Source organism: Plectrocnemia conspersa, unplaced genomic scaffold (assembly GCF_051122295.1).
Source record: "Plectrocnemia conspersa isolate PC_06_02 unplaced genomic scaffold, ASM5112229v1 ptg000007l, whole genome shotgun sequence".
In the NCBI taxonomy this organism is placed as follows: Eukaryota; Metazoa; Arthropoda; class Insecta; order Trichoptera; family Polycentropodidae; genus Plectrocnemia; species Plectrocnemia conspersa.
Genome location: NW_028277171.1, coordinates 1,562,293 through 1,586,280, shown reverse-complemented (window position 1 = coordinate 1,586,280; position 23,988 = coordinate 1,562,293). Strand labels below are relative to the sequence as shown.

The 23,988-nt window shown below is 28.8% G+C and overlaps 1 protein-coding gene across 7 annotated transcripts in view; it reads left to right on the top strand.

The window, feature by feature from the left end:
• Positions 1-23,988, top strand: part of sand (potassium two pore domain channel sandman) — an 85,529-nt gene that overhangs the window by 49,558 nt on the left and 11,983 nt on the right. For all 7 annotated transcript variants that reach the window (XR_015810231.1, XR_015810230.1, XR_015810229.1 and 4 more), the window contains 3 exons: positions 11,819-12,127; positions 15,410-15,557; positions 20,050-20,195. Coding sequence is in view for 4 of the 7 variants with exons in the window: in XM_088188724.1 (XP_088044850.1) it covers positions 11,983-12,127; positions 15,410-15,557; positions 20,050-20,195 (439 nt within the window). In the remaining 3 variants the exon portion in view is untranslated. The remainder of the gene's footprint in view (positions 1-11,818; positions 12,128-15,409; positions 15,558-20,049; positions 20,196-23,988) is intronic.

The following is a 23,988-nucleotide window of genomic DNA, read 5'->3' as shown; positions in this document are numbered from 1 at the left end:
TCTTCTTAAAAATAGTCTAAAAAATATGTTGAAAATATTTTTTTAAATATGTTATTTCAATGAAATTAAATCGGAATACACTTTTACATTTATATTTATATATATATATATATATATATATATATATATATATATATATATATATATATATATATATATATATATATATATATATATATATATATATATATAAATATATATATATATATATATATATATATATATTTATATATAAATATATATATATATATATATATAATTATTTTTGAAATCTCGGGATTTGTCGCGATTTTTGCTTACTTGTATTTTATATTTCGGCCGTAATTTTCCGGCTATGATCACGAATTATTTGCAACTTTTATTATTCAGTTGCGAATAATTCGTGATCATGGCCAGAAAATCACGGCCGAAATATATAGTAGTGAAAAGCTAGTGAAAAAATCATTTATTTGGCAGGTACTAGTGAAATTATATGATTTTAACTTTTCCATATGTAGTAATATATATTTTCCCTAGGGAAAATATGATTTAAATAATTGTCGCTAGTGAAATTAAATATTGCTAAAAATGTAAATGTTTAATTTGTTGTTCAAACCCAAACCTAGCGTACATTAATTAACCAAACCCAACTTCTAACCGAATTTAGGTCGATAAGAGGGCGTAAAAACAATTGTCACTTCTTAGAAGTCAAAAATTCATGTCAAAAGCAATAAAATCGTGTCGGCGCCGTCGCAGTGGGAACGCTAGGAAACGAGAGTTCCCACTGTGACGGCGCCATTACGATTTTATTGCTTTTGACGTGGATTTTTGCGCTCTCGTGTTAAATAAATATCGCCGATAAAGGTTAAAATAAATTATTTAAACATACTAACACAAAAAAGTAGTAAGATAAATTAAACAATATAACTGATGTTGTTTATAATTCACTATAAATGCAATTATAAATAATAAATAATTATGGAAAAATACGTAAAATTAACTCACTTCCATGTCTATACTACTAACAAATTAACAAATATCTATATATTAACTCACTATTTAAAGGGTTAATGAAATCTAAATATTAAATAAACGATCGCTTACTGCAATTTTTTGCCCCCCCTCCCCCTCCCATCCTTCCCTGGATAAATCTGAAATGACGTACCTGAGTCCTAATATACATTTCATTTCCTCATGAACATACAAGTTTGATCATATACTTACCAATCTCTGACACTGATCTATATTTTATGTACCATCAGTTTGTTTCAATAGAAGTATTCACACTTTCATTTACTGAGGCAATGAAATACAGATGCTCTAATTTTATCCATAATCTCATAACATATTCAAAGGCATCAATTTCACGATGCTAAGAATTTAAAATATTGATATATTTTGTACATGCAAAATTAATGAATTAATTGATATATTTTAAATTACGTTACCTATTTTAATTTTGCTCGTATTTTTATTAGCTTTTTTGTAATAGAACATTTTTGTTCTGATTTTGACAATAATTTAAAATTCCACTCTTATTTTTATTTATAATAGATCTTACTAAATCGATCTGAACTTCTTGACATAGATGGAGTTATAAATAATCTAATTTTCATTCATGTTTTACCGACAGTGAATTCACATTTAGAATTAGATTGACAGCAAATGCTGCAAATTATGGTTCGTATCACTGCGATAAATAAAAAAATCTCAGATTTTAACGTTTACAATTTGGGTTAACGATGGAATATCGGTTGTAATTGCTTTGGAAAGTCTTTCAAGTTTGAATTCATTACATCTTTTTTTACTTCTTGAGGAACTTGACGGAGAATTAGATTCGTTTCGTGATCGTTTTGCTATCTGAAAATAAAATTAAATTATATTTTATGATATGGAAATATGTTTTTTAAAATTATTTAAATTAATTTTAAAAGGTTGTATCGGGCATCCATCGATTATGAATTATAAAAATAATAGGATGATTTCATTATTAAATTATATAAAAATGTAATTTTAATTATATGATTATTATCCGATAAACTACTAATTTTTATATTGATTTATTTAAAGTTTGCTTTTTCTTTACAAACAAATAGGGGATTTAATTATTATTAAAACTACTTAATTGAAATATTAAAAAAAAATTTTGAAATGCCAAAATTTTATGTATACATAAATATAAAGTATAGCTTGTTTAATTGTTTTAAATGAAAAAAGACACATTTTGTAAATATTTTCAATAAATTGAATTTCACTAAAATGTCAATTCATATCCATTTAAACGAAACAGTTGACTGAAAAGGTTGAACAACGTATATAAAGTATCAATTTTATACCCAAATAATGTTAGAAAAACCAATAAAAAAACAAGCACAAATATCATCATAACGTTTCGAAATTGAAATTTACAAGGCGCAATATTTCTGAAATCAGCCTTTGTAGGACTAATAATATAGCAAGGTACTTTACAATACAATCAGGATCCTGTCAAAAAAAATAACCACTCGTGTAAGAAATTGGATTAGTCACCCCTATAAAATTATAAATATTGTAAAATCAATACAAGTGTTTTATTTCTCACTTGTTATTTTATAAAAAACACTCATCAATAATATATTACTTTTAAGAAGCAAAAATGTTTTATTTCTCATGCAAATAAAAATATTTACATTAAAATGTGGCTTTTTTACAAATTTAAAGCGATAGCTTTAAATTTGTAAAAAAGCCACAATAAGAATATGTTTATTAAGGGAGGAAGGCAAATATTTTTTTGCAGTGGGAAAAATGTTATAATTAAAACAATTTTTTTACAAACGAAATAGTTTTAGATCAGAAATTCTTAGTTAATAAAATATTAACCACGACACATCGGTTTTTGTAGAATTATCAACCCTGATTCGATTCATAGTTTTCTTTGAAATTTTATCGAAAATGGGAATTCTATTAGGATATTTTAATTATGTGATTACAATAATATATAACTTTAGTATGAATTTTTTTTCAATCTTTTCTTAATTTTCTATTATTTTTTATCAATTTATTGAGACTTTTAATACTCGGAATAAATTTAAAAACATATATAAAGCATATTTTTCAAAAATATTAATTAAAAACAATAAAAATAATCTCTGTGTTTAAAATATATATTTACATACAAATCGTTATTTATTTACATGGGACGTATGAATATTACAGTATAATGTATTTTTCAGTAAAGTTATATTTTCACTAGTGAATTCCAAATACATTTTCTAAAAAAATAATTTAACTGCTAGTGAAATAATATGCTGCTCTAAAATGTCTATGTAACTCGATTTGTCAGTTGCGGAACGTCCATATGCTTTTCAAACCCAAACCCAATCTAATAAGAGTTCTAAAATGAATTATAATTTAAGATCTTCCATTGAATCAAGTCCAAAGCCAACTCTTTCGAGGGTAAATGAGCGAATAGAGAAGTACAGATAGACGTCACATCCATGCTTTCTCAGGAATTTGATATTCTACTGTTTTAAAATAGAATTTTGCTATTATTAGCATAAGCTTCTGATATGAGAGTATTGGCAAAAGTGTATTTAAATCAAATTTTGGTCAATAGGAGGGCACAAAAACAATTATTACTTCTCAGAAATCAAAAGTTCACATCAAAAGCAATAAAATCGTGTCGGTGCCGTCGCAGTGGAAAATTGTTTCCACTGCGACTAAAATCAAATCAAATGGAAAACATAGTTAAAGAAATCATGAAACTTGATTGACTGTAAAACCAATATAACTAGAAAATCGTAAGCCGACCCACTCCAGGACGGAAACTTAAAAATCAGTCATGAATAATTTAACAATAATGACTTGGAACGCCAATGGACTTATGCACAAACACGCAATTAAAAATTAACAAATATATTATAGATAAATTTGGCCACAAAAATTCATGTCATTTAATGAAATACTATGAATCCTAATAAAATGGAAATATTAACTGGCTGGCTAACTTTTGCTCCCCTCTTGGAAAACGCTTTAATGACGTCCCTGTGATTCTGGTTTTATTGTCAATTCGGATATATTTGGACCAATTGATAGATCAAAGTTAAAGTTATTAGAGACCACTTGCAAAATATTGCATTAAAAAGCATTTGCGTAACATTTTACTATTACGTTGTCGTTTTTATACGTCGTGCCCTAATTACAAGCGGTAATATCGTTAAGAGGACCTCGCGACGCTCACCCGACTATGTATATCGTAACCTTTTCCTTTCTCGCTATCTTTTTGTGCGTAATTATCTAATTGCTCAGTTAAATTAAACTGCGATAATTTAAGTTAGTTACCTGTGCGGAAAATTTATGGCTTCGAGTTAATTTAATTTTTAATTATTTTTAATACTTTTCCTTTTGATTTAAGCTATTTGAGTTTATTAGACCATCATGCAAGAACGCTACATTTCTAATAATTTAGCGGTTTTGTTGTGATGTAAATATATATGTATTTATACTTAACGTAATAACCGTAGAACGCGAGTAATGCGGCGTTATCGATTTTGGCATAGTTTATTTGTTGGTTTAAATTCTCAAATTTAATTAATATATTTTTAACGGTGGTTTGGCAAAATGACATCGATAACGATGATTTAGATCGTTCCGCTACATTACGATAACTTTTTCAATCTTGATAAGGCGAAACTTCTAGGTACGTCATTTCGACTATACAATAATCGATCGAATCTGAGTAACAGTGACAGTGCCTACAATTAAAACGCCAATTATTTTATAAACTAACTATAATTTTACTTGAATATTCAACGTCTTTAAAATATCGCGCGTTGTTCTTTCTAAAACATATTGCCTTGATATAATATGACAATAATTTATTATCGTGTTTTGCTTTACACTTATAATACAAAAGCTCTACATGCGGGTTTTAAGTGATGATTACTTTACCCTTTTTCATTAATAATAATGAATATGTCTTATACTAAGCCAATTTATTTTGACTCGTCTCGATTAGGTGGTCTTATAAAATAAATATGTTCAAAATCACTATTTATAATATTATTATATTCCGTTTCTTATACGTAATGAGTTTACTGCGTAGCTTTTTTCTTAAAAATACGAAGCAATTTTATGTACTTAAGAAGGCTCTTAAAAAATTCGAATTTCTTTTAGGGCGCTCTTAGAAATATGGCACTCGGTGATAAAACAAGTCCAACAAAGTTTCACATTAATTAGACAACGGGAAAATGTGGTACGTCAATATTTTTTTAATAATACGCAAATATCACAATACGATAACATTTTCAAAATATTTTTTTTTAATAAGATATATTTTATACTATTTTTATATAATTTATCAATTGATAAAAATAAATATCTTTTAGGTATATTTATAAATTTTGTTTCAATGCCTATATTATTTTTATGAAACAATATTTGCTTTTAGTATAAAAATCCCACTAATTATAATTTTAAAATAACGTTATTAAATTGGTATACAATTTAAAGTTGCAATAAAAATGTAACAAGTATAATCCTAGTAAAATAATTATTATTGCCGCGAAAATTGTCAATGCATTAAGTAGAAATATTTATTTGGTAATGGCAAAGTAAATAAGAAATGTCTCTTCGCGAGCTTTTGAATTGAGGAATAATTTAATGATTCTTTTTATGACCTAAATAATGTCAACCTTACACTTTTAATTATATATTAATTGTAAAATAAAATTTCTAAATGAACTATACTCTCGATCATCCGGGATAATACTGGGGAAAAGCCGATAATTAAAAAACACTAATAATCTGAACTATCAATTTTTATTTGGTTTTTAAATAAGTATTTATTTATTATTTTTTTTTTATATGTACAATTTTTTTGAGAGCTAATATATAATTATAATCGAATTTTCTTTGGTGTATGTAGTCCAGTAAAGTTTCAACAGAAGTCAGCGCTGTCTTGTGGTTAATGTAATATTTGATTGACAATACAAACGATGTCCGAATTAATCGAACATATTTCAGATATATAATTTGCTTCAGGCTTTTTAGAATCCATTATACAATATCTATTTTCACGTTAAGAAGTATATTTCTCCTCAATTGTACAAGTGTTGCTGAACAATATTGTGCTATTTCATGTATAGCATCCAATATATTTTTTTCTAAGAAAAATTCAAGCAATGTTCAGTTTTATTGACAATATTACACCTTAGTTTATGGGTTAAATTAAATTTGTAACATTGGAACAGTAAACAATGCAATAAGTAAGGTTATAAAGAATAAAAAAATACATTTTGAATTATGATGATGGGCAATTTAAATAATCAATATAATAAATAAAATGCGCATTTTATAAAATATTTGTGCATTAAGCATTGTGTGATTTACACATTAACTGTTAACGAACGAACGTGTACTAAATCATTCTCGCATTGAATAAATACAGTTTCACTGATATTGATCAGTAGAATGATAAATTAATTAGCAAAGTTAGTAAAATTATATTCATACTATTGACTGTCCAATTTCTGTATAAACCCGAACAATTTTTTAAAACTAAAAATAGTTTATTTACTTATGTTAGGTGTGTGTTTAAACATGAAATATTGCTCAATATGATATTTTTATGTGAATAAAAATATATTTATTTAATGCTCCTTTTTTATTATTTTAATGCACAAATCATTCCTTTGCTCAATGTTGCTCAATCTAATATTTTTTTATTAAATATGGAACATAGGATTAATTTAAGTAAACATATATTCTGTTTATTTGAACTTTTATGAACATAAGTTCATACACTTATAATCCTCTGTTATAAATAAATATTAGGTATTAATATATAAAATTCAAAAATAATAGAGCGTTTTGAACTTTTACTCACAACAAAGCTTAATTTTAATTATACTTGCTGCTAAATATACTATAACTCGGTATGCTCAAAGAAATATTACATCAATAAATTACTTGAGACAAACTTCAAACTAAACATTATTCGAATCGATTTAAAAGAAATTAAAAATTCAATACTAGTCATTGAAAGCCCACAGCTGCACAATATTAATACCGAAAATATAGGTATTTTATAGAATTTCGGCAATTAAAGCGTGTTTTTTCTTAGTACTTTGTTTATCAACTACTAATTTTTATAGTCATGATTAGTATAAATAACATAAAAAATAAAAAAAAAAGATTTCGCACAACAAAAATTGGCACAATTGATCTGTAAATAATGCAGCAGTATATTTAAAAATTATATTTCTTAAAATCAATCGATTTGTCATGTTTTTTAAAATTTTAAAAATATTACATTACAAGTAATATAAACTTTGAATAAATATTCCAACAACAAATAGTTTAAATAAATATTAATATTAAAAAATGAACATTGTCGTTCATGCTGAAAACGATATATTTATTTAGAAGCCGTTACAGCTTAAAAGTTCGGTTATCTAGCGTTTATGTTAAGACATTTTATAATCGAAATATTCTTAGAGTCAAATAAAGCATATCTAAACCAAATTTTGACCAATAGGAGGGCGCAAAAACAATTATCACTTCTCAGAAGTTAAAAATCCACGTCAAAAGCAATAAAATCGTGTCGTCGCCGTTGCAGTGGGAACGCTCGGTAACGAGCGTTCCCACTGCAACGGCGCCGACACGATTTTATTGCTTTTGACGTGAATTTTTAATTTCTGAGAAGTGATAATTGTTTTTGCGCCCTCCTATTGACCAAAATTTGATTTGAATATGACTAGCACTTTTATATCAGAAGTCTATTGTAATATATTCGGATTATATTGTGAAAGTTTCATTTTTTAGGAATATTTCAAACGTTTTTATGTTTCAAAGCAATATTTTAACTTCCCACTAGTGTCGATTAATTTCGATCTTTACTGTTGAGGATAAAAAACAGAGTTATTTAAGAATAACAAATTTCCAACACTGAATGATTTTCTTGGCTCGCCAGAAAAATAATCATTTTGAATTATTAGAGAAATTTAAAACACTCATACAAAAAAAATATTTTTAAGATCCTGGCACAATCACTGGGTGTTTTTTTAAATCCGTTTAATATCTATCTTTCGAGTTTCTGTTTTGACCGTCTATCGCATATGTTTTAATAAGAAATCCCTATAGAATTTCTGGGCTGAAGCTAAAAATTCAGCATGTTTCTTAATAACGTTACAGACTACAAGTTTGCTTTTTCATATTTAGATAAATATTAAAAAACGTACAATTAAAACAGATGTAGAGCTTCACTCGCATTGATGTTATCAAAATATGTTTTTACAAGTACCAATTTATTATGTAATCGATGTTGTTAATAAAATATATTATATTACTAAGAAACATGTAAATAAACTAGTAAATGTCAATGTATAAATCGACCTTTTAATCTCAAATCAACATTAAATATTTCAGAGTCAACACATAAAGCGAAATTGAATTTTTAGTCGGAAATAATATATTTTTTTAAATTTACTGGTAGCATTTAATAATATTACAAACAACAAATATTTCGTTGAAAATTGGGGTAAACATATTATGTAACATACATTTATGATTCCTAGTTATTATATTATATAAGTGAGATAAACTCATTTAGTATTTTGTCAAACTGAATAATCTGGCAAATCCAGATAGATAAGAATGAAACAACTGGAGGGCAAAATTCTTAGATAATATTTGCTAATTTAACAGCTTTAACTTATGTATTCTACAACATTTATTTTATCTGCTTCAAGACTTCCCAGTGGTTGTGGATAATGTTTGATATTTGATATAATTCAATATGTGTGTTTTTCTTTATTTTTTTCTACTTATGATTTGCTTTAATATAAATATTTTATTTATTTTTAATAATATTTTCCATTGATGTCAACAACATTTAGGAAATTTTCACATAGTGGAAATATAGCATTTTCGCTCTCAAGCACAAACTACTCCAGCTACTGCACTGCTCACGGAATACAAACTTTTGAATGAAAATTTCATACTCTTCTATTTATGCATCGTCTAATTGTACATGTAGAATTTGCTCTTTTCCTATTTGCAAAAGTGATAATTTTTGACCAGTAGCTCCCAAACTCTTTTGGCCCACGGACCCTGGGTGAAAAACTACATAAATGTATAATAGAAAAACTACAAATTTAACTTTGATGTATTTAATGGCAAATGGTGACGTAAAAATAAAATATAAATAAAACATTTTGTTGAAGAAGTATTTATTAAAATTATAATTTTTGTTTTAAAATAAATAAAAATTTACACTTGGATGAACCTGATAGATGTTGTGAGTGTATTTATGTCCGGCTCAATGTTTGTGAGTAGCAACCTCAAATCCCCACGAGTATTAATTTCTAGTCGGTTCCTTTTTTTTGTGATGAGGCTCATAACGGCACTGAATCCATGTTCTACCAAATAGGAAGACGGAAAAGCAATCAACAGCTTTTGTACAATAACCCATAATGCTGGATATAAAATTTGGATCTGTTTTTGTAACCAGAACGTTGTCGCATCCTTGTTTAAACATTGGTTTCAGCTCCTGATTTGTGGATAATTCAATAAGTTGCTCCTGTATTAGTATATATTCATCTGTATTTGTACTCTGAGTTTGACTACTTGCAAAAGGGCTTAACACCCAGTCGGGAATATCCAAGTGAAGAATATCTTTGGTTAAGGTCCGAATGAAGCGATGTTAAGTGTTGACAATTAGCAAACAAATCTTCATCTCTATTTAGCAATTTTGAAAGATTGGAAACTGAGAATATTCTCCTCTTCCCTAGTTTTGTTTGACCAGAAAAAGTTTTGCAACAAACGCAGATATTACACTTTTAGTTTTGATTAAATTTAATGTGTCACCTTGTAGTTTCAAATTAGTCTCGTTAAATCTGGCAAGTAACTCAGTCATATAAGTGATGTCTTTTTTTGAGATATTGTCTTTACTCTCCAGGAATTTCAACACTGAATCAAAGAGCGAATAGAAGCGATCCAAACATGCACTTTTAGATAACCAACGTACTTCTGTGTTAAGTAGTAAAGGATTATAGTCATAAGTCATCATCATTTTTCAAACAAAGTTGAGCAAATATTCTCTCATTTAAAGCATTCCTTTTGATTTTATTAACTGCTCTAATGACATAATGTAGTGATACGTGCAAACGTCCACTAAGGTTTTTTGCGACCAAATGACGTTAATACCGATAACACATTCGGTATAGCTTATTTTAAGTATGCCAGAAAGCCTCTGTGTCGTCCTACCATTGCCGGAGCACCGTCAGTAGCAACGGAGATGATATTAGTCAAGGGTATAGCTTTTACATCGAAAAATCTTTTTAATTCAGTAAATAACGTTTCACCTTTCGCATCAGTTTCCAAATATTTAGCAAAAATAAATTTTTTGTAATTTTTTTTATTCATTGCTATTTATTTTAACTTCCATATTAATAAAAATGTGTCACAATTTTTTTATTTTATATTAAACTTTGCGCGGACCTCCTGACGTTGTTCAGGGACCCCCAAACCAATTTTAATTTTGAATAAATGATTCCGGGGACCCCTGGGTGTCCGTAGGGACCACTTTGGGAACCATTGTCTTAGATAATAATAATTTTATAAGGATGAATCAAAATTGCATTTGAATAGTTTTTAAAAAATCTAGCGGTGCTAACCATCAACCGATGGATAACGAGCGAACAAGACTAGCTATCATTAATCACTGATATTAAATAATAACAATAGACTTGAATGTCTTTATTTTTGTATACACGCGTCCTCCGAGTATGCCGTGTGTATTTATTTTGTAAATACTCGCATTTATTTATTTTTTTTGTTAAGCGGCAAAGTTTGAAAGGAAGCGTGTCTTAAAACTTACACTGTAAGACAATATTTTTGGACTCTTAAATCTCTCTGTCACGTTTCGATACACCGCTCTCACTACCCGCTTAATCTCTAAGTGGGTTTAGAAAAATAAAAATCTTTAAAATAGTGTGAGATATACATATATTTCATAAAAATAAATCAAATATTATATTAAAATTAAAATTATAGTCGAAAGTAATAATTTTGTATGTAATATATTGGGCTTGTTATAAATATATAAATATTTTATTGTTTTTTGCACATATACAATTAGACATCATTTGAAAATAAGTCATAGTGCCTTTGGATTAAAAGTCCTGTTCTCGGTGAGACGCGGTAGGCTTGCCTGCTTCATAATCATAATTTTTTTTGGGGATGTAATCTGGAGTCGACTTTAGATGCTATTATTTATATACAAAAAAATTTTTGTATATATTATTTTTACGTTTTGTATATTGATTTTATTTTTCTTTTTCCCGCAAACGCGAATAGATAATATGCTATTGAAAATAGGCTATTTTGAACAGGGTTGCCAAATTATGTTGACCCTACGGTCTAACCTTATATGTAAGGGCGAGTTTTTTAAATAGTTTATTTCTCTCCGTCGCTTTTGTTCGATCACTTTTTTTGCGTATATGTGTAAAGACATAACCATAAAAGCTATATAAATGCAAATACGTCTCTTTGACAATATATATCGAATTGAACTATTGAAATTGATATATAAAATGGCTAACGTGTGAGTCGTTAGCCTGCAGTAAAAAAAAATTTTTTCGTTGAACTCTCCTTAGCCCGGATTAAGGGTACTAGTGTTTTATTGTTTTCCCAGAACAACGGTGCAATAAGCGCGGATCTATGTTTTTTGCTCGGCAGACGTGATCCGACGGGCAACATCTCGTCATTATCCCCCTGGCGGAGCGCAGCAGATGCGCTTCGGACGAATCCCCATTTTATGGGCGATAACCTAAAGAAAATATGTACGTATCGATTTCAGGAATGGCTCGATGGTAGCGATGGTGGGCGGAGGCTGCAAACCCGAAGGAACGCATTTCATACAAACTGGCGCCCGAAAGCGGGGGGAGGCGCTGAACAAAAGAAAGGCCTCGAGGGGCAGAAGGGAGGGGCTCCAAAAATCCAAATAAACTTTTAATAACCGACATGGAGAGGAGGAGGTCCGCGCGGAGGAGGCAGCCGCACAAAGCGCCGCTCGCCGACAAGTTAAAGGACTTTGGCAGGGAGTTCGTGGCCTTTATGTTCAGTAACGTGGGCATTATCGGACTCGTCGTCGGATACACCATCGCAGGTACGTACAAATATTACGACGACACTTGTCCGACTAATTATTACACATTGTTTTCGAAGGAATCGCGACAGACGCTCCAGATTTTTTTTCATAGCCTAACCATGTCGCGAATACTTTTAAAAAAATATGAGAACTTTTAGAAACAGCGGCAATAACGAGCTGAATTTTAAGGGTACACAAACTCAACAAAAAACCCTGTTCCCCTTAACTTTTTGTCATCTTGCGAGATTAGGGATGTATATTAAACAAAATCGAAACCAAATAATTCAAGCCAATTAAGCTACATAATTTGTAAAAATAATAATAAAAATATGCATCAAATACTCACTTAGAATATATACATTATCTGCCTTTTTTGTTGATATATCTCACTATAAATATATATTAAAAATCCTTATTAAGTTGATAAGTCGAAATTCACACCCCAAAAACCAACTTTTTCACCCACTTAACACTTGACACGCGCCGTCGCAAAACAAACTTCAACAAACCGTTGGGTCAATAAAACAGGTAGTTGTTCTATTATGGCAAAATATGGAGCTAAGGGGTGCTATATTTCAAAATTCATAATTATATTTCCCACTAATATTTATTAAAAAAAATCAAGTAAATTTTATTTTTATTAAAATCAAAATTGTTATACTACGTTTATGCCTTGACTTGTCCCGAGAAATTATTTCTGTGTATCCTCAAGATTCTCAATTTCTTGATAGTCAAGAATTATTAGCATTAATCTAGCAAATTGTAATTCGGTAACCTAGTATTAAAATATGTTCAATAATGGCAGCTATGTTAATATTGACTCTTACTATTCTACTACTCAAAGACTAGCAGACATTTCGCCGGTACTTTATTCACTAGATTATTTATTTCAAACCTCAGTAACATCATTTAAAAACTGCAGTCAATTTAACTATCAATAAAATGTTAAACAATATAAATAATTTTGTGCTAAACATATTTTCAGCGAATGGCATTTTTCGGCTCAAAAATGCTTCGTCCGGAAATCGATCTCTCAAAGTTTCTTCAAGTATTTATATTCGTAAATACCAGCATCAGATAATGTTAAAAATATTTAATATAATATTTAAATAAAGTAGAAGGTTTTTTATAAAAAATATTTCTTTAGTACGATATTTATATAATTTATAAATATAAACTTGAAACCAATTACACATATTTGTATTTAAAATCTATATGTGTAAATAATCTATAAGTAAGTAAATTAATAATTTTAATAGGTTCATAAATAAATAAATTAACAATAGAGAAAATAAAATAATAAAAATATTTTGCTTCTTTCTATCTATTATTTCAAGTATATATATTTGTGTACTGACATAATAAAATGTATTATTTTCGACCAACTTGATCCATTAGGGTTGTATTAGGGTTAGGGCTGTTAGGTTACAATGGTTTTATTTTAATTTAATTTCTTAAGAAATTTAATTTAAATAAAATATATATTAAATTAATATATCAAAAACGTATCTAGACATAGAATCTAAAATACCTCAAATAGCTGTTATAAAAAATAACTATATACACAATTTATTTAAAGTATTTCAAAATAATTACTAAATTTTTGTTATAGTAAAAACATCACGTTTTTTAAGAAACAATGAACTATCTAAAAAAAACGTTTCCTAATACTTTTAGTTTGACTTAAAAGCACACTCTTAAATATCTCAACTTATACCATTTTTTTATTTTTATTATAGTAATAATAAAAATAAAAAAATATATGAAAGTATTATTAAATAAGCAACTAAATATATATATGTAAATATAATAATAATTATATATATACAGACATATAAAATCCAGTGCATGCTAGAAAGTTAAAATTATAAAAAAAATATTTAACTACCAAGTTCATTGTTACATGGAAAACAATATTTTTTACTTTAATAATAATTTAGTTATTATTACTATTATTTTTAAATCTCAATTTGTAGGAATAAATTAATTTATAAATATATTAACGATTAATAAATTAGTTATATAATAATATTTTAATTTTATGTATGTAGTTACTTTGGATTTTATATGTTTATAGATACGTTTTGAATATATTAATTTAATATGTATTTTATTTTAATTAATTTGCTCATAATTATTATTATATTTACTTATATATTTCGCTGCTTATTCAATTGTACTTTGATGTAATTTAATTTGTATTTATTATAATATATCTTTAAATTGTTTTTTCTTTGTTGCGACATCTTGAAACGTTTGCTCTGTTGTATATTTATTTATTTATAAATTTAGTGAAATTATTTATTTACTTACGTATAGATACAAATAAATTATTTACAAACGTAGCTTTGAAATGAAAATATGTGTAATTAGTTGCAGATTTATATTTTCATTAATAGTTTGTAAACATAAAAAAATTCTTAATTATCAGGAATTATATCCAATTTCGTACTAGAACAATATTTTCATAAATTTGCTTCTATCCTATTTAAATATAATATTAAATATTTATAATATTTATGGATGCTAGTATTTACGTCCAGGTGAACCATTTTCAGCCGAAAAAATGACATTCGCTAAAAACATGTTTAGTTTACTTTGGGGAATCAATTGACGGGGGACCAATATTTGGTGCATTTAAAAAATACATCACTACGATAACAAAAACATTTTTAATACAAAAAATTACATAAAATACTTTAAAAAGCTTAATGTTGAATATAATGAAATTTATGTAAAAAATTAATATTGAATCATTTATATCTTTCAATCTTTCTCGACTTATATCTTCGATAGCTATTTTGCAGTTTTGCTGAATTCGATCGATGGTTCAATTTCATCCACTCGCAATGTATAAAGTTGTCTCAACCTAGACTAACTCATTAGAAACAATAGATAAGGAAACATTTTGTCGTATCTAAGACGTTACAGTGAGTTTCGTTTGTCTGCTTATTTCTACTTTACAATAACATTCTTTACAATTGCAAAGATTGGAGACTTCACCACCTCCACTGTAACTCCCGAAACTTGCTAATTAATATTAACAATTAACCGTCGGAAGTTATTGATCTCAAACATTTAACAATGTCTGAATCAGTAATGGAATGGCGATTTCGTGCTGTATTGATTATGTTCAATGTGAATATTTATAAGTTACAATCCATTGTTTCGTATATCACAATCCGCAGATGGCATTAATTCAAACGTACAACAATATAGCCATCCGATAAAGACACATTCGCAAATTTAAATCTCAAGACGGTTTCAGAATAAGATGTTGATTGCGCTTTTTAATTTCAGGCGCGTTCATGTTCATGGGGATAGAAGCTGAAAGCGCCAGGGACCTGACCGCCGACGTTCTGGTGATGAGGAGCCAAGCAGCCGGAAGACTGTGGGATCTCACCTGCTGCCAAGTGAACGTCTTCAACGACACGGCCTGGTTCGAATTGTGAGTGAAGTTCCCCGGCCGGAAAACTCGCTCCTAATTTTCACTGATATTGAAAAAGTGAGCGGAAAGCGGCGGCGACTTAAAACTTAGTTCGAGTTCTGAAACATTTTCTCAGTAAAGACTTATTCCGATTCATTGAAAATAACCACTTCGTGCTATTTGACGCGCGATCGGTTGCGACTTTTAACTAAAAATTTAACGCGTTAGTTTACTCGATGTACGCAGTGATTACGATCAAAGTTTGTTTACTTGTCGGCCGCTGTTTCACGCTAAGCCTTCGCACTTGTAGATTCCTACTATACGCACATGTCTTCTTATAACTTCCAGTCGAAGAACTTTAACGCGTTTTATGTATAGGTAGTAGTACTTAGCGCGATATCTGCTTCCGATTGTGTTAGTTTGTCTCAAACACGGCCTCAAAGCTTTTAAAATATTTCAGTATTTTAAAATAATATTTTAATTTGTACATAGTTAATTTTGTAAAAATATGCGAATAGTTACATTGGCATGAATTTATACTATATAGTATCAAAGTACGATGTTTTTCTTGGTAAAGTGTCTTAAAAGTAATTATAGAACTTATTAATGAACTTCGTCTCTTGTTTCACAACAACAAAAAAGACGAAAAATATATATTAAGTTTCCTCTTCTGGGAAAAGAAATCAACATTTTAATTCTAAATGCTAAACTTTAAGCTTTTCAACGGAAGCTTTTATGCGGTCGATTGACACAAGAACATATTTCCATTATAGGATGAGTTTTTCACCACCGATGTAATCTCATTCTCGGCTTAAATTAAAAATGTATACTTTAATCAAATTTCCAAATTACAACAATTTCTTAAGTAAAGACTTATGAAGTATAATTTAATGGAATTCATAAAATATTAATATATGTTAAACGGGTTAAAATCGAAAGTAGTCTTGCAAAAATTTGGAATAATCCGATATCACAATGCAGTGATTAAAATTATTAACTATTATTAAAATTTTAAAATGTTCTTTATTAATAATAATAATAATAAAATTGAAAAAATCAGAAGTCTTATAATATATACCTATATTAAGTTTTTGGGTATGAAAAACACTATTTTATGGGCTTGAAAAATCTTTCATTTAATTGAAATGCCGTTATAAAAGAATGAAACTAAAAGATTTAATTGAGGTGATCTATACATCTAACGATCAGAATCTATAATAGTATCTAGATCAGGTTTAGGCAATTGTTTAAGAGGGCGGATCAGTTGATTATTTATTGAGCCACCACGGGTCAAAAGCATAATCAGTAAAAGGGAAAAAACCAATATAATTGCAACTTTAGATAAACAATTGTAATAATTAAATTACGATTTTTTTTTAAATATTTTCAAAATAAGTTCTAAATTGTATAGATTTTTGTAATGTATTTATAAATCATAATGATTGCGATTAGGCGGTGAAATACTTTCCCTCTCGATCGCTCGCGTGTTAAGTGACATGAGTGAATGAGATATAAGGGCATGCTGACCGCATACTCTTCTCACAATCGATTGAGAGGGAAAGTATCTCAACGCCTACGCCTGATAATGCTATTATTATTACTTTTATGATCCTTCTCTGATAGAAAAAAAATATAATAATTACAAATAAGTTCATTTATTTATCTTTAACATAAATAAAAAAACAAACAAATAACAACATATGGCTACTATGATATAACAAGTTTAAAAAAAATTACATTTACATCTGTTGCTATTATTTACAGTGTCAGTGATTTATGCTCGTTAGAGTTCCGCTCGTTCTTTATTCATCGGTTGATGGGTAGCACCGCACGAGATGTGAACAGATTTTTAAAACTATTCCAATACAATTTTAACACTAACTACACAGAACTAATTAGTCGATTATATAATTAATATTTATTATTTTAAAATATGAAAAGACCAAATTCTGCATGCTTAATTATGTGATCCATTATTAGAAGATTATAAAAATTTAAAAAAAAATTGTATAATGCTTTTAAGTTTATAATCCGCAAGAGTGGACAATGGTTAGGATTTTATACAGTTTCTGTAATCCTTTGACTCTTTGTAGAAACATATTTTTGCCGTCAATAATATATTGGGACGGGTGAGCCGTTTAACGTGTTTTTAAGATAACCAAATTCATATATTAAAAATTTCCAACGCTCTTGGATTAAAACCGAAACAAGAGTGGTTCTGAAATATTTCTTTGCCATTTTTTCGATCTTACTTTGATTTCATGAATAAATTAAAAATAATTTATTTTTAGTTAATTTTTATTTGACGTAAAAAAAAGCCGTAGCAAAAATTCGATTAGAATTAATTTAATTACAATGTAATAATCTTCTTTAAAACAAATTTTAAACAATGCTAATTTACGGTTTTAAATTATGAGAGATTTAAAGAAATAAGAAATCAAGCAAAAAAATTATTTGCTTGGTTTGATGTACTGTAATGAATTATAACAAATCAAGATATCGCTTTCAAGATATCTCATTTAAATTTTCGCATTTTAATGAGCGACTTACATCCTGACTTACCTAAGAAATGATTGAAAATTAACAGTGCATTCGTTTAATTAATTAATGTGTAATATTAATATTTTTTAAATAAAATATTTTAATAAATATAGTTAAATTTTTCCTCCAAAACTTTAATTTTATTGTGTTGTTAAACCACTATGACAAGCTAGGAAAACGCGTCATAATATTTTATTTATGGATAACTAAATTATTTATATAGATTTTTCTCTTATAAAGTTGTATCTAAGAATGATTTAATTTTAGTAATAGTATATAAATTTTATAGTCCACAGTAAAATTGCATTTTCGCTAGTAGAAATATATTGCAAATGTATTTGGGCTTTACTAGTAAAAATATACATCGCGTGTAAATAAATAATGACAAGGGGGCAAATGTACATAAATATATATAATATATACATTTGCATACTTATAAATATTACTACACATGCAAAAGTTGAAATCATATGATTTAATTAGGATCTGCCAGATAAATAATATTTTTACTCATAAAAATATATCGCTATTTTTCTAAAATCACATATTTTAAAAAATATGTTTCGGATAGATTTAAGATATATATGTTCTACATTTGTAACAAAAATTGTCAATCGCGTTCTTGCTGTCTCTTGATCTGCCCTTGAATAGTTTACTGCTTTTACGTATTATTTTGAAGGTTTCTAAGTGCACTTTTTCACTAAACTGACAATCGAACACGAGGTATCTGGCAGTTGACAGCAGTGTTGCAAATATTTCTGTGTTGTAATTGTAAAAAAATGTTGCAAACACATATAAAATAGTTATTGAAAATATTGCATGACCGGTGGAGGAATTAAAAATTATAACCTACATATATATATATATATATTCATCAAATATATATACCTATCTTTAACTGAATCTGCTTTGCTAGGTTTTGTTGTTTTCGAATTTGAATTTACTTCTGCATAATTCATTAAGATCAGGTATTGTTATGCAAGTTACAAGAAAATATTGACCAGTATTATCAAAGAATCGGATAGAAAGTTTTCTTATTGTACATAATAATAAATAAAAAGATCATCTTACCTTATTTTTTAAGTTGCATTCACTAAAGTATTTAGACAGGTAAAGATTTTATATATTGCGACTATAAAAATCAGATATACAGAAAGCTTACTTCATGAAAAAAAATCCAACTAAGAATTTTGTTGTGACAAAACAATAATAGGAAACAAACATTAAGATTTGACATAATAGAAATTTTAGAGATATTATTTAATATTTAATATTATTATTTATGTTACAAGCATCGAAGAAGATTTCTGACAAATGCCAGAGAATCGTAAAAGCATTGGTTTTATAACGATTATTTTATTTTTCTTGCTCCTGATTTTTTATTGAGTTCGCGTTGTTCTACTGCCATTATTCTTTTAATTAAATTTGAATTGACACCCTTCCGGAGCTAATCAATCAATTCGGATTGAGTCAGAAATCGGTAGAATTGTAACTAATATTATTTTTTAACTTCACATATGTACGTACATACATATGTAGGTACGAATCGGAGGCAAAAATGTATAATTAGGTAAGAGTTGAGTTATTTTCGTATTTTATGTTCCATAAATAAAATTAGCGTTGCGCGAGGATTTTTTTATCAATGTTGTAAAAAACCTTTGTTTCTTTATGCCCTACGATAATTATTTTTATTTTTTCAATTCGCTCACCGCGCAGTTTTATATTGCTTTTGTGGGCCTTTTTCATGTGTGGAGTTATATTTAGTTTTTTCACGTTCGGTAAAAAATACCGGTAAAGTCGACATCGGCAATTATAGTCGTAAAGTTGGATTCGGGTTTAAATATATTATATATGGATGGTGGGTTAATAGGCCTTTCGTCGCAGATTCGCCTGCCGATGACAGCGAAATTAAGGCAAGGAAAAGGGCTCTCGAAAATTTATTCGGGTGAAAAGTTTTCGTTTCCCGTTGCAGCGTGGCCAAGGAGCTGCTGGAGTACCAGAGGAACATCATCAAAGCGGTGAGGAACGGCTACGACGGCATAGACGATCCGGAAGAGTCCAAACAGTGGCGCTTTTCCGGAGCTTTCCTCTACTCGCTCACCGTCATCACCACCATCGGTACGTACCTGGGTTAGTTTGCGTTTAATTTGCGCGGCGGCACGTTATCGGCAATTTGTTGCCCCGGCGACGCGTTATGCATTTAGATGGCGATAAAGTTATTCACGCTCGGTGCACTCTCGCTTAATTACCTGGCTGCCGTATGTACGCCGAACGAAAAACTACACCGACGTAATCACAAAGCCGACAAATTTAATACACTACCCGAAATAATCACATTTCAAAAGCGCGTTTACTCTAGCGCGGCGGCAACGTCGCGCAAAGCTTTACACAGTTTAAATGCACTAAACAAACGAAAACAGCGTCGGAGTCACCGTTGTAAGAGTGTATTTCTTATTAACGCTACTTTTACACAATGAGTATTTTATAATTATTTTTTATTGCTAGGGCTTTCGACCCAGGTAGAACTGAAACCGGGTACCCGCACGTTTTAATTTCAATGTAATATTCGATTTCTTCATATAAAATATATATCTCACACAATTTTTAAGATGCAAAATTCTCCAGCTATTCTTCTATTTCGCAAAATGAAATATTGAGATCGGTGCATCGAAAAGTGACAGTCCGAAAGTATTGTTTCACAATGTGAGTTTTATGACACATTTCGTTTCGGCATTCTAAAACATTTGCCGTTTAACAAAAAAATAAAATGCGAGTATTTGCAAAAACACGGCATACTCGAGGGACGGCCGTACACAAAAAAACAAATAAGTTAATTTTTGTCAGTGATTCATAATCATTAGAGTCTTGCTCGCTCGTTATCTATCGGTTGATTGTTAGCACCGCTAACACGAAATGTAAACAGATTTTCTCAAAACTATTCAAATTCAATTTTGGTACCAATCAAACACAAATAATTATTTGATATTATTATCGTTTAAGAAGTAACAAAAAAGATTTATTCTACACCTTTGTAAATATGAAAAGAGCATATTCTGCATGCTTTCAAGTTGAAAATCCGCGAAAGTTGACAATCATCTGCACTATCTGCACTTCATATAGTTTCCGTTAATTTTTTGACTTATAGTAAAAACACATTTTTTCTGTCAACAATATATTGCGACGAGTGAGTCATTGAACGTGTTTTTACAATAAGCAAATTCATGTATTTAAATTGTCGAACTCTCACAATAAATTAAACAATATTTTTTTTCGCCATTGTAATTCATTTTGTACTACTAATTTTAAACATAATTTAAAGTTAAATTTTGAAATTTATGAACTCTTCACCCTCTTAATATTTATATTTTTATTAAACCTCCCTTTTTTTCTTCCCTAACAAAAAATATTTACTCTTCACTTTTCCAAATATGAGAAGAGCAAATTCTGTATGTACAATTAGGTGATCCATAAATAGAAGATTAAAAAAATTCATTCAAAATTTGATGATGCTTACATGTAGTATATAATCCTCGAAAGTTGCCAATAGTAGGCACTTTATAAAGTATCTATCAATTATTTTACTCATAGTAAAAATATTTAGATGTTTTAACGTGTTTTTGTTTCCCAAATGCAATTATAAATTTATCTGTATTTTGTATATTAATTTATAATTATATACATTTTTTCCATAATATATTATTTGCTTTTGTTATCAATAGTTAGTACTTCATTAAGTATTTATTAATAATTTTGCTCATAGTAAAAAACATTTTCACTTTCAACAACATATTGGGACGTGTGAGTCGTTTAATGTGTTTTTACAATAAGCAAATTCATATATTAAAATTGTCCCACGCTTTCGGTCAAAAGGCTAAACAAGAGTAGTTTTAAAATATTTTTTTGCTATTTTTTTTTAATCTTACTTTATCAATTTAAAAAAGAGACTTTTGACTAAATTAATGAAAAATGCAAAAACGTATATTTGACGATAAAATTTAACTTATTTAGTACTCGTTGATCTAGAATATATGGAAACGTTAATATTTATTGAGCCAATAATAGCATTTGTACTGTTTTCGTTTTTTATCATTAACTTTAATCGAATAAAATTAAGTCAATAAATAATTCATTGATCATATCATTATATATTTTTGTTTTCCTTTTACTATGTTTTTTTATTTATCTTATTTGTTTTTTTAATTTAATAATAAATATTTCTAGTGAAGTTATTATATTTTTTGTAGTAATATTGTCATAAAAAGTTTTAATATGAACCCTGGATATCGGAGCGTTTTCGCTGTAACGATGACGGCAAGATTTTATTGCTTTTGACGTGGATTCAAATCAGGGACATACTTAAATTTTACCAGAAAAATGCATGTCATTTAAATAAATACTATGAATCATAATAAAATGGAAATATTAAAAAAATGGCTAACTTTTGCCACTCCCTCCCTCCCACTCTTCCTCTGAAAAAATCTGAAATGATGTGGACAGTAGTTATTATCTGATTGAGGAGAAAATCCATTTTGCTTAAAAATTTAAACATGTTTTCATTAATAGAAAACATTTAAAATCATTTCGGGGTTAAGGCTGATTTACACTATGCCAGTCGGCGCGCCAGTCACTAGATGTGTAAACGCTCAACGCCAGTCACTGGAGAAGTCAATGCGCCATTGGCACGAATATTTTTGCTTTACCGGCACGCCAGCTCCTCATTTCTCCACACTACCGTACTAAAGCTTTTTCGCAGCAATAATTCTTTCAGTTGCTGGCACTGTGTAAACGGTAAGGTGCCAGTGGACTGGAATGCCAGCCGTCGCGTGCCAGCGACCCGTCAGTCATCTTCCTACTGGCATGCCAGCAACTGGCAGCGTGTAAATCATTCTTTATGTATACTAAGCAATAATAAAAAAACACGAATCAACAACCGACTAATTATAAAAAAACGGTTTGTTTGACATCGATATTTGAGAAATATTTCTTACTTTTGAGTCACTCTGTGCCGTATACTGTGACGTTAAGCCAAAATCTTCGTTTTGCGTTTCGAGACCTTCAATGCGTCGGATTCGCGTTCCACGTGGGATGTCTATCCACAATCGTTCTTTATCGACGAAGGTACGAGTGGCAGATCTTGATTTATGTATGTTTGTAAAAACGAGGCAGGGGAGGAAATAATCAACGCAGAGTCGTGTGCACGACGTCAATTTAATACAAAAACGCCCGTATACTTCCGATTACAACATCACAGTAAATTAATCTCTAACAATATACGAGTCAGTTGCTCCATCGTCGTATTAACCCTATCTTGTTAGATGAACAGCATTGAAATAAATATATTAAAATTGTCATGAGAGACGTTACCGTGAGCGGTTAGTAATACAATCTCAAAACAACTAGTGTATTTTGTAATCATCGATATATCTTTGATATAAATGAATTATTGCGTTAGTGGAAAAGCTCGAGTCAGATACTTTTATTATATCTTAATTTTTTTATACAATTATTTATTTATTATAAATTATTATACTCTTGTATTTAATTTGTAAATTCACTTTCTCTTTGGTGTTGTAATTCAGGCAGCGTGGGAGGTTGTAAATATATTTTAGAAGTATGAAATCAACTTATTATCAATTGCCAGTTTAATTTATTACGTAGGAAAATTGACAGTATACAAGTAGTGAACTGTGGTCTATTGAATGAAAGTGAAAGCGATATAGAGGAAAATTTGAGTGTAATAAAGAATAAGTAGTGGTTGTTAATGTTTATAAAAAGTCATTTATATTTGATTAAAATGTTAGTAATTTACAAGTTGTGATTAGGGATTGGAATAATACCGGGTTTTATGTATTGCCATTACTATTATTTTTATTAATATTTGGTAATAATGTCCATTAATTAAAAGTCAATT